This window comes from Leptodactylus fuscus, chromosome 2 (genome assembly GCF_031893055.1).
Source record: "Leptodactylus fuscus isolate aLepFus1 chromosome 2, aLepFus1.hap2, whole genome shotgun sequence".
NCBI lineage: Eukaryota > Metazoa > Chordata > Amphibia > Anura > Leptodactylidae > Leptodactylus > Leptodactylus fuscus.
Genome location: NC_134266.1, coordinates 261,250,741 through 261,263,468, shown reverse-complemented (window position 1 = coordinate 261,263,468; position 12,728 = coordinate 261,250,741). Strand labels below are relative to the sequence as shown.

Here is a 12,728-nt window from a genome sequence, read left to right as displayed (position 1 = left end):
TGCAGAGGAGTCTTCAAACTCAAATGTGAACCTCACCTGACATAATACCAGGATGGAAGAAGACTCAGGTCCATCAGGTCCAATCCAACAGTATAAACACTTGATCAAATTGTCTACAAAGATCTAAAACCCATAACCTGTAACCTATTTCTGTTCTAGAAAGACGTCCCGACCCCTTTTTGATCCCGCACAATGAATCCACCATCACCACATTCTAGTAGATGATATTTCACTGATTTTCTTGAGATGGACGTCTTTCCTCTTTAAGAAAGGTGCCATGCTATCAGTCAGAGGAGCAGCTGGCCTTGTGTAAACACTGTGGGGGGAGCCCATAGATCTCTACCCAGTGACACCTTATCCAACATCTTATATCAGTATAGGATAAGTCTTGTCTGAATTTGCTTCTCTTGTTTACTCTTCTGACTGCTGTCCTAGACCTTGATATACAATCCTTATCATCTCCATTATACATACAAGTTTGCTTTATTATCCTTCAAAAAAAAACCTAAAAATTCTAAACCAGTCGCACTAGTGATATACAAGCCCATTCTGCACCCGAATTACAGCTGAGAAACTATCTTAGGATGCGGTTATTTTAGGTGATCACCTCCGTCAACCCCGTAGACATTGAATGGAGCAACATAAGGCTCGGCCCTGCACCTCAGATTTGTGTTGGCCCAAAATATTGGTGTTTGGCTCGTATGATTTACCAATCTGCTCAATCCAACTGCACGTTGACTTTCTTTTATGTGTCAGCAATTTAGTTGTCAATGTTGGGATTATTTCTATAAAAACATGGCTGAAAGCTGCATTGAAAACTAGATTTTTTGGCTGTTTTTTTGCCATACGCCAATCTGCTGTGGGATGTCTGACACGTCGAGCCTTGGAATCTGGGTTTTTTGCAAACTGGAAAAGACAGGGTGGCTGGGGTTGAGTAAAATAGAAAAGGAAGGGATACTCACATGCCCCTGGTCCTCTATTGCAGTGTTGGGTTCCCCATTCCAGCCTGTGCCCATACTGGCTTTCCGGAAAGTGAAATGGCTCAGGTGACCACTGCCACCGGTCGCAGCAGTTGCTAATAGGTCACCGGTACTCCGCATGTGACCACTGAGGACAGTGATTGGTCTCCTGAGCTGTCTACCATCTGGACTGGCCAGTGTGGGCATGGGATGGAACCAGGAACCGGATATCGTAATGGAGGACTGGGGGCAGGTGAGTAGCTCTTCTTTTTTTATTTTACTCTAACCTGAGCTCTCTCTGGGTTTCTAGGTTGACTAGAAAACCCCTTAAGGATAAGTTCACACAGAGTTTTTGGACCGGAACCTGAGTTCCGGTCCAAAATACGGGTAGCTGCGACTGAATGCCGATGCACTGCACCAACATCCAGTCCCACACTCTGCTCCAGGTTACGCCCATTGAATGGACCTAGTCAGGAGGGAGGGGTCTTCAGGCTGAATCTTTAGGCAAATAGGCCTGAAGAATGAGCACCTCGCTTCTTCTTCCGGGAGTCGGTTTGTTCCGGCTCCCGGAAAAAACACCTGACCGGCTCCCATTGATTTCAATGGGAGCTGTTTTTTTGGTCAGGATTTTGAGGCAGATATGGCATTTTTCTATATGTTGTTGAACAAAAACACACCATGTAAACCGTAACTGAGTTGTCTGAGGTTTTTAAAAAAATTTCCCAAAAGCGCAGAATGTCATTTAAGAGAACAACGAAAAAACAAATACATAAAAACCCATCAGTCACCTGTTCAGTACATGGCTGTTTTCTGTCCTGCACCCCCTAGGCCGCCATTCACTTACATTAGTGAGATGAAGGGCAACGGGGGTTGCGGCCAAAATATAGCAAATGAACTTGCATAAGGCTAGGGCTGCATGGCGACTTTTGCCACGACTCTGGTTGCAAGACCTAAGACTGCCATGTCGCCCTGCGATTTCTCACTAATGTGAGTGGAGGTGTTCTGAGACTCTGAGGGTGTTGTGGCTGCAGCTTCACGTTGCAAACAATCCACTGGTGATCAGTTTACATAAGGCTACCTGCTGCATGACAAAACATGGCTGGGTCACCCTACAACTCCAATAACTAATATCAGTGACTAGAATCTCACTAGTCTGCTGCAACTGCGACTTCACGTCACAAAAGAATCAAGCATTGTTTGACTTGAATTCATGGTTGCGGCATTCTTGGAGTTGCAATGTGACTTCCATATTGGTGAAGGAGTCACAGGGCGACACAACAATCTTTGGTTCACAGGAGTCACAAGCAAAGTCGCCCTAGCCTAATGCAGCAGATCTACCCCGTGTGTACAGGAGCCCCTATAAATCTAGCACTTATCATCTGCCTTGATCACCTGCCCCCCATATCTAGCCCTGATCACTTTCCCCCTCATAACTAGCTTAGTTCACCTGCCACCATATCTAGCCTTGATCACCTGCACCCCTATATCTAGCCCTGATCACCTGCCACCATATCTAGCCCTGATCACCTGCACCCCTATATCTAGCCCTGATCACCTGCACCCCTATATCTAGCCCTGATCACCTGCACCCCTATATCTCCCCCTGATCACCTGCACCCCTATATCTAGCCCTGATCACCTGCACCCCTGTATCTAGCCCTGATCACCTGCACCCCTATATCTAGCCCTGATCACCTGCACCCCTATATCTAGCCCTAATCACCTGCACCCCTATATCTAGCCCTGATCCCCTGCCCCCTTATATCTCCCCCTGATCACCTGCACCCCCATATCTAGCCCTTATCCCCTGCCCCCTTATATCTCCCCCTGATCCCCTATATCTCCCCCTGATCACCTGCACCCCTATATCTAGCCCTAATCACCTGCACCCCTATATCTAGCCCTGATCCCCTGCCCCCTTATATCTCCCCCTGATCACCTGCACCCCCATATCTAGCCCTTATCCCCTGCCCCCTTATATCTCCCCCTGATCCCCTATATCTCCCCCTGATCACCTGCACCCCTATATCTAGCCCTAATCACCTGCACCCCTATATCTAGCCCTGATCCCCTGCCCCCTTATATCTCCCCCTGATCACCTGCACCCCTATATCTCCCCCTGATCACCTGCCCCCTACCTATCCCTGATGTCATTACAATACACACCACAACTCCCATCATCCTCCCCTGTGATCAGACAGGTGGGGCCCCCGGGGATTGGCCGGGGCGCAGAAGCTTCTGGTATTTGGGAGTCTATATAACCTGCAGCTCTCCGGCTTCTCCCTCATTCGGCCTTTGCGACTATAGAAGAAGGACACAAGCCATGAACCACAGGAGGGGACCCCGGACTGCGGAGTTAGAGGTAGGGGGCAGGTTGTGGCGTTATTTGGTATTTTTGGTGCTTTTTAGTTATTTTTGCAATATTTTGCTATTTTCCCTATGGCGGGGTGCGGTTTGTAAGCTGTGGAGGGACTACAAGCCTCAGCATGCGGTTCTCTCCTACTAGGAGTTGTAGTGTAGCTGGACTTGCCTAGTGCGGTATCCTAGGAGTGCGGGTTATACATCGCGTGTGTGGGCTAGAGTGCGTGCACACCGCGCAGTTTTGATGCGACTTTAGGTAGAACCTTCTGATTCTGCGGGTGAGACAAGGTGAGAAGTAAAGTGCGATTTATAAATCATAAAAAAATCGCATGGAAAACTGCCCTGCCGTTATATACGTTGCAGATTTTGATGCACCGTGTAGTGTTAGCAGATGGGGCGGGGATCCCGGGAGAGGAGGCAGGGGGTGTATGGGGGTCCCCTGGGGTGTATAGGGTGGGGGGAGGTCCCCTGGGGTGTATAGGGCAGGGGGGTCCCCTGAGGTGTATGGGGCAGGAGGTCGGAGGTCCCCTGGAGTCAGGGGGTTCCCTGGGGTGTATGGGGCCAAAGACTCCATGGGGTGGGGGGTTCCCTGTAGTGTATGGGGGGGGGGGGGGGGTCAGGGGTCTCTTTCACTGGCTCTGTTGGGATTTGTAGTTCTACCATCTCTTGTATTCTTCAGGGTTGTCAGGTGGCAGTGTGTGGGGGAGGGGCACATGGGATGGAGAGGAAGTGTTTGATTTGAGGATTGGAAATACATGATACATTGTAACACTCAGGGCAGGTCATAGGGGGGGCAGTAACTGGGAGGGGGGGGGCACATCCTGCTGCAGCTGGCCTGGTCCTGCCAAAATCCAGATTACTATGGCTGTGACACCCCAGCTTTTTTTTTTAAATCCCCCCCATCTATCTGTAAATAACTTTTTTTTTTTTTTTTGTTTCCCTATTGTGAACTCCGCCTATTTATATTTTTCCTGTGGTGTACCCCCCCCCCCCCTCCCATCTATATTTATTCTTCCTGCATTGTGACCACTCTTTGCATGTCCTGGGTAAGGAATATACATATACGCCCCCATTGATGGCTTCCTATAGATTAATGCTTGGCTTTCAAAAGAAATGTAAGGGCATAATCTGGGACTGGCCGAGCCACAAGCACTCCAGAAAGGAGAGGGTCCCATTCACATGCAGTAGGTTTGGGGTGGTTGCTGGTCATACAGAGTAGGGCATTGGCTGGGTGAGATCTCAATGGAGGTGACAAAGGTGATGTCTCAATAGGGAGCAGGGTGCAGGAACTTGTTAGACCCCGAGGGATTGGGAGCTCTGCTTAGGAGGCTCCTCTGTCCATCTTAGTGGTGTCATCTTTAGTTTTGATCAGTTACCAATGGATCTGACCACGAATTCAGGAACCTTCTATGGCGTGGGACTTTTTTTTTTTTTTCCACCTAGCTGTGTGAGGGCTTATTCCTTGCGTGAGGAGTTGTACTTTCATTTGCCACGAATATATATATATATATATATATATATATATATATATATATATATATATATATATATATATATATATATATATATATATATATATAATTTTTTTGTCCCATAAGAGGACTTGATTGTGGGATCTTGATCCCTGGTGCAATAGCCTGCAATACATAGTATGCACATCACACATGAGTTCTTATGGGAACTATGCATAGGCAGTGAGGAGGCTGTGGCCCCCTGGACCCCCTAGATGTTATAGCTATTGACCATGGGATCCTAGGGGTTAATCTGCCTTATTTACTTATTCCCAATTTATGAGAAAAGGAAGCTAGCTGGACAATGCAAAGTAATGCTCTAGGACTGGTGGGACACAAGGATTGTAATGATTTTACTGGTCTTTTATAGAAAGGTAAATCGCCATAAAGTGCCCGCACCTCCTCTGTATACTTGTTATAGTGGAGAGACCGTTGTTGCCTGACCGATGTGTTGGCAGCCACTTCCCAATGATGTCTGTACGTTCCCTTGAGTGAGGATTTAGGAAGATGGCAGTGGCATCCTGTACACAATTACACGGAGATGTCCAATGTTTGAGTCTGCTGGAGGAGCTGAATGACAGCTTGTCCGCTAAAACAGTGTTTACATGTGGCCCCTATAGGGTTTCGGCTGTCATTTTATTTATTTTTTGTTTCAAGCTATAGGTTTTTATTTGTACAATTTTGGAAACTTTGATATTTTAATTACTTTAAAGGGATCCTATCATTCATGTGACATTTTTTTCTAAGTACCACGTCGGAGTAGCCTTAAGAACCTTTCGTTGTCTTCATCGTGCTGCCATTTGCTTACAATCCCGGTTCTTGTCAGTATGTAAATTAGCTCTCTTGCAGCACTAGGGGCGGCCCCAATGCTGCCAGAGAACTCTCTCCAGCGCAGCCTCCTCCTCTTCAGCAGCGTCATCTTCAGCCTCTTCTTCCAGCGGTGGCGTTTAACTTCTAAGGCCTCCGGCCTTGGGCATAGCAGACTGCACATGCCCATAGGCCATGAGAAAATGGCCGCTTGCATAGTATTGTAAGCGGCCATTTTCTCGGGTCCTGTGGGCATGCGCAGTCTGCTCTGCCCAAGGCCTAGAAGTAAGAAGATGAAGACTGGAAGAAGAGAATGAAGAGGCCGTTCCTGATTAAGATGGAGTCGGCGCTGGAGAGAGTTCTCTTGCAGCATTAATATATATATTTAAAAAATTTTTTTTTACAGTATGCAAAACAGTGTCTGACACTTGGCTCCCCCAAGCATTTCTATAGTTGGTATGCATATGTTGTGTGGGTGGTGTTTTGTCATTAGGGGGGTGGGAGTGACTTGAAATACTCAGAGTATAAGCTGAATTTTTAAGCAGTTTTTGTGCTGAAAAAGCCCCCCTCGGCTTATACTCGAGTCAATAAGTTTTCCCAGTTTTTTTTGTGGTAAAATTATGGGGGTCGGCTTATATTCAGGTCGGCTTATACTCTAGTATATACGGTAACTTTTTAAACCTTTTTATATTTAAACTAATATTTTGCAGTCTATTGTAGAATCCACTTACGGTATATACTCGAGTATAAGCCGACCCGAATATAAGCCCAGGCCCCTAATTTTACCACAAAAAACAGGGAAAACTTATTGACTCGAGTATAAGCCGAGGGGTGAAATGCAGCAGCTACTGGGAAATTTCAAAAATTAAAATGGTCGTAGTTTTTGGGTGCAGTAGATGCTGGGGAAGGGGAGGGGGTGTTTTGGTTGTCTGTCTGCACCTTCCCTGAGCTTGAGGACTGGCCAGCCTGGCTGACTATAGGGGATCTGCAGTGCTCCTATTAACCCCTTCCTGACGGAACAGGAGCACTGCAGATCCCCTATATTCAGTAGACCGGGCACTGTCAGACACAGGGAGACCTAATGTGTATGTGTGTCAGTCATTTTCTACTTTTGTCTATTCTAGGGAAATAAGGTATTTACAACTTTTAATTTTCTTACTTTTTTTAAAACTTTTTTTTTTTTTTTCCACAATTTTATGGGAGATTCTATACATTGATACTGCTGCTGGTCATAGACCCCCCCCCCCCCCTGAAAAACAAACAAAAAAATTATTTTTGCTGACTCGAGTATAAGCCGAGGGGGGCTTTTTCAGCACAAAAACTGGGCTGAAAAATTTGGCTTATACTCGACTATATACGGTATTTTTATTACAGGCTGTAGAAAGTGTAATAGGTCTGGGCACTATGAATTCTTTCCTGGATATCATGCTAATGGATACCATCCCTGGATCTTGTTCTGCTCACAAAAAACGGAGGCATCTAAGGGATGCATTCAGAGTTTGGTGTAGAATCCATGTCAGATTCAGCGCTGAGTCTTCAATGGGTTTCTTTTTCTTGGAACCCATTGAAGTCAATGGGAGGCTTTTTTTTTTTTTTCCCCAGCGCTGAATCTGATGCGGATTCTACACCAAATTGTGCCATTTTCCTCTGTGTGAACGCACCCTAAGGGTCAGTGCACATGAAAAAAATGACTGTTTAGAACTTTTGATTTGTTTGAGTGCTGGGCCTGCCCCCAGTGCTGCGAGAGAACTCATTTGCATACCAAAGAAAACCCAAACCTCTACTGAACGGCGGCGCGGAGAAGACCTCTAAAGGTAGGAGAAGAGCCTTTCTTAAGGCTATTCCTACATGTTAGTCAGAAGAAAAGGGTATCCAATGATAGGATCCCTTTAAACGGATTTTGTTTCCTAATGGCATCTTCAGTGTAGCACACGCTAATTGGTGACTTGTACAGTGCGGCCTGTGCCAGCCATTGTAATACCAATTTTTTTTTTAATTTTTGTTCTGTTTCAGCCACAGGCTTGGCTCAACTCCATAAACAGTAAGAAGAAGGATGAACTTGTTCAGTGGGTATTGGGCGCAGATATTGAACTGAACCAAATCAATGGACAAAGGATATATGGCGGCCCTCCTCCAGGTAAACCTATATACACTGTTTTATGTGGGTCCAAAAATATTTTGTGGTTTTTAAAAATTCTAGATGCGGACTTCTTACTAAGGCTATGTCCACACGAGACTGGAATCTGGCTGGCTGTGTTTTATGAACAGATTTCGCTGTGGACTTCACTTGATGATTTGCAAAAAGTGAACTCCCATCGCAGAGAAGTCTATAAAACATTGGTGTGTAAAGTTTAGTGCCCCCACCAGCAGGGGACAAAGATGGGCAAGTATAGTTTTGTATGTTCGTTAGTGTCTGCAGACCCCCGCGGCTCACTCAGCTGCAGAATCCACGTAAAGATGGGGCATGTCGCATAGCTTTTCCGCTAGCTGAAAAAAATCGCGAGTGGGGGAAAAAACTGCGAGTGACTCCTATTCAAATGAATGGGAGAAGTTTCTGTTTGCAAATTTTGAAGCAGATTCCACATCTGTGTTTGGTAGTCCTTTCGGGGAGTCTGCAATGGGTCCCCCTTAAAGGGGCTCTATCAGCAAAATCGTGCTGATAGAGCCCCACATATGTGTGAATAGCCTTTAAAAAGGCCATTCAGGCATTGCTAATGTTATATTAAACTACCCCCTGTTTTAAAATAATACCCTATAAAAGAATATAATCATAATGTATCGTGCACGCTGGGTGGGCATGCACGGTCCGACGTCATCTTTAGCCACACCTACATCTTCTTTCTTCTTGCAGTGATGTCCTCTGGTCTTCCTCATCTTCTTCTTCTGGCATCATTGCTTGTAATCACGCACAGTAGCAGGGGAACTGAGTATGATCAGTTTCCCTGCTACTGTTCCCCTGGTACTGCGCCAGCGTGGGATTGAAGTCGAGGAAGACAGGACCCAAAGAGTAGCAGGGGAACTGAGCATGGGTATTTAGGGTATTATTGTAAAATGGGGGGGGGGGGGGGGGGGAGACTACTGAACGCAGATGTCAACCAGGCCTTATGCAATTACACTGTACAAATATACAGAGGTGTAACTTCAGCTATGGTATATGCTACTGAAGAGCAGGTAAAAACTGCTGGTAGAGACTTGGATCAAACATGTTCAGACAAAACAAAATGACTCGTCCCTGATATGCAAAAACACCAATATACTCTACAAATAGGGAGACCCACGGTCATACTCTGTAATGTTAGGTGTATTGCCTACTACTACTCCTATGTATGGGGACTAACTTACACCTTCAAACAAACCTGTGGGGTTGATATTCTGGGTACCAGTGCCACTCCCTTTAATTGATGATGATGCACTTAGACAAAAAATGGTGATCTCGGTAGCAGATGCAAGAAATCACAAGGGGGAAACTGATTAGTTCAGGTCACGTAGCCTGAATGTTGTTGGATTCTTTTAAGACTCACTTTAACCAAAATGGAGTGCCACTTCTTGCAGTGGCCACAAATAGACAGACCAATGGATGAGAAAAGAACTGCGCTTGCTCCAGATCCGTAGATTCAACACATTCTTTTATTATGGTTCTTAATACACTTGTTTATTAAGAACTATAATAAAAGAACGTGTTGAATCAATGGATCTGGAGCAAGCGCAGTTCTTTTCTCATCCATTGGTCTGTCTATTTGTGTCTACTCCACCTTCCAAAGGTGTCGGATGTTACTGCTGCTGAAAAAAAGCTCCCACTTGTAAAAACCAACTATCCAGTCAAAAATCGAAGTCTTGGTGGTTTGTTCGGTGAAATCCCTTAAACTTCTTGCAGTGGAGGACATGGCACAGTTGATAGCTGGAGAACCTCTAACAAAAGACTATCCCAGATAGACTTCCCCTTTAACTTGGTGTGGCAAGACAGTGGTACAATGGAAAGAAGGGTTTGAGTGACATCTTTATTTTGTTTTTGCCAGGGTGGGTTGGAGATGTCCCTCCACTTGGGTCTGAAGTTTTTATCGGCAACCTTCCCCAAGAGATCTATGAAGACACCTTGATCCCTCTCTTCCAATCTGTTGGAAAGTTGTATGAATTTCGCTTAATGATGACCTTCAGTGGCCTCAACCGTGGCTTTGCCTATGCACGCTATTCCTCTAAACACTTCGCAGAGCAAGCCATTGTCCAACTTGCCGGTTTTGAAATCAAGCCAGGCTGTAAGATAACGGTGTGCCGGAGCACCGAGAAGAGCGAGATTACACTGGACGGCCTACCGGGGTTTTTGGAGAAAGATGCCATAGTGAAGATCCTGGAAGAGTCCACAACTGGTATACATACTGTATCTCTCTATGCCAGCCCCACTGCAAACTCCAAAAACATGGCTGTGGTCAAGTACATCTCCCACAGGACCGCCGCCTTGGCAAAGAAGCGTCTGTGTGAAGGTTGGAATGGATTTTTTTACCTTTAAGACGTCTTGGATTAAAGAGGTTGTCTGGGCAAAATATGGGTGTATTGTCCTCCCAGTGCATCCCTGTATCCTGGACAAGCCCTTTAAGATCTTCACCCCTTGACCGTATTGGCTTTGCCCCTACTTCAGACACAACATCTGGAATTGGTCTGATCTTCCAGAATTGCCCATAAAGTGGCGTTTTTGTCCCTGTAAATAAAGGTTCTCCTCGAGAAGTTGTACTTTATGTATTCGTTTCAAGGTCTCTGGTCATTCAGTAGGAACGCCATATCGAGCAGATAACAATCTGTCATGGTCACACCTAGTCAGGGCTCTGATAACCGCTGTATCGAGCTGTGCCCCTGTGTGATCGCCCCAGGACCAATCAGTAAACCATGGCGGTTCCTATTGAACGGCTGCGAGCGGAGACGTTGGAGATTGAGAATTTTAATACAGACAGTATAAAGGTAAAATATACAGAATGCCTTGCTGAAGCCATCATACGTCTTATAGAGACATCCTGCCCAGGAGAATACTTCCACTTCTTGGGAGTAGATGTGTCCAAAGTGTTTGATTAGGAAGCCAAAGCCACTTGGGGGCACGCACCATGTATAGAGGTGGCTATAAACAGTAGATGGGTGTTGGCCTAATGTGATGTGGGGGTTGGCTGTCCTAATGCTTTCCCCAATGGTAGGCATCATGGGGATTGGAATGAAGAATTGGGCATGTGTTGAACCAGCTTAGAAAGTTCTTAAAGCAGTGGCTTAAACCCTCCATCCCCTCCGAAAGCACATGCCCCTGTGTATGGCAATGAGTTATGGGGTAAGGACGTTGACAAAGTTGATTAACCTTGCCACGTATGTAGAGTATCTTTCACCAACTCCACCTTTCTACTCCCTACTCCACTTATTCTAGTGTAGTTGGAATTTTTTCCCCACCGTTCCTGAGAAATTGGTGCAGTTAAGCGAGCAATATATTAGGGCTTTTCTGGTTGGAGCATGTTGCCAGATGGGTGGTCCCAGACTGTCAAATTGGAGCAGCCAGGATGCTAATGTGACTTTCTGGGACCACCCACCTGATGAGCTCTTCCAACTAGAGACCTCCCACCCAACAACAAAGCACCCACTGATTTCTCAGGAATGGTGGGGCTAGAGAAAAAATTCCAATGGCATCAGGGTAGGTGAATGGAGCCTACTAACAAATGCAAATGGCCAGAGGTGGTGTAAGATTTTCTCTAGGCTGCAGAAATGTGGCCATTACATGAGGTTTCCACCCTGGCTTGCAGTGCTTTTTGGCTTCTTCTCTATACATGGAGGCTTTGTCTTAAACATGTTTTACTGGTTTATACAGTGGACTTCCACCACTTCTAAGGTATAGTTCTCCTTTTACCATCCTAACATCATAGGGGATAGGGTAATCTTTAGCACTTGATACCCAACCTGCAGTTCATGCTTTGGAGGACTCTCCATGACCCTATTACAGGCCCTGCCCTAGACCACCCATGGTTCTAGTCTTTAATGGACTCTTTGCTTTTCAACAGGTGTCCAGGTCATATGTGGCTATCCCTTCACCGTAGATTGGCTTCAGCCGTCAGTAAGACAGAAACTGCAAGTTGCCACCATGGCGAAACCAAGTTTCTTACCTCCGAAAATGACACCAGCGGCTGAGGTCGCACAAGAGAAATTGACACCCAGTGCTGTCCAATGCCTGCAACTCTTGTGTGACAATATGAAGCTTGGACAGCCGCTTTACCATATTAAGTTCTTGACCCTCGGCACACATGGATGGCTGAGGTTTAGGTACTGGGTGCAGATCCCGATGCGTCCTGTACCCTTCACGGGGTATTGTTGGCTTGCGGGCGACAAGCTAATCCCGACGGACAAGTACCAGCAGGCCAAGGAGATGGTGGCCTTGCAGATTCTTAAGGAACTGGGTGAGTGTCTGGGATTATTGTGGTCTTATGGGTCTGGGGAAGAAAAGTGAAGTCCCTAAAATGGAGAAATAAGGTCTTGAATATAAAGATTCCTCCAAAGTGGTCTTGATGATGTCGGCCCCACCAAAGTTGGCAAGTAATTTATGACCAAGTGGACACCTTAACTTAAATTAGGTGCAACCACCAGGGTCTAGACTGTAATGGTGTCTGTGGGATTTCCTAAATTATACTTATACCGTTCTGGTTTTTTTGTCTTTCAGGGTACATTGCAGACTAGCGGGCTTTACCACGGAAGACTCTGCTTTTTTTTTTTTTTAATGGTTTTTTTTTTTAGGCCGCCGATGTTTGTATACCGAGAGATCATCCTCTTTTTAGCTCACTATGAATGTAAAGTTATTGTCCTGAACAAGGGCCAGTCGCTGCTCATTGACACTGCACCCCCTCACGTCTGTATACCATTGGGGTAACATCCCCCAGCCTGGTAACAATCGGTCTCCACAATCCCGTATGTGTATGTCCTGGTTACACCACACGCTGCACTTGGATTTCCGTTCACCTTTTGGACTGGCCTTATCACATACCCTACAATATTTTATATTATCATGTTTATTGTTGGCACTTTTAGTGAGTTAGTTTTGCACTTTTTGTTTAATTTTTTTTTATTTTTTGTATGT

At 45.7% G+C, this 12,728-nt stretch overlaps 1 protein-coding gene across 1 annotated transcript; it reads left to right on the top strand.

Moving 5' to 3' along the window:
- Nucleotides 1-1,164: 1,164 nt before the first annotated feature.
- On the top strand, nucleotides 1,165-12,331 carry DND1 (DND microRNA-mediated repression inhibitor 1). Its single transcript, XM_075266427.1, has 5 exons — nucleotides 1,165-1,212; nucleotides 7,652-7,775; nucleotides 9,655-10,116; nucleotides 11,662-12,054; nucleotides 12,315-12,331. Exons 1-5 carry the CDS (start codon nucleotides 1,165-1,167, stop codon nucleotides 12,329-12,331), a joined length of 1,044 nt encoding a protein of 347 aa, XP_075122528.1.
- The last annotated feature ends 397 nt before the right edge of the window (nucleotides 12,332-12,728 follow it).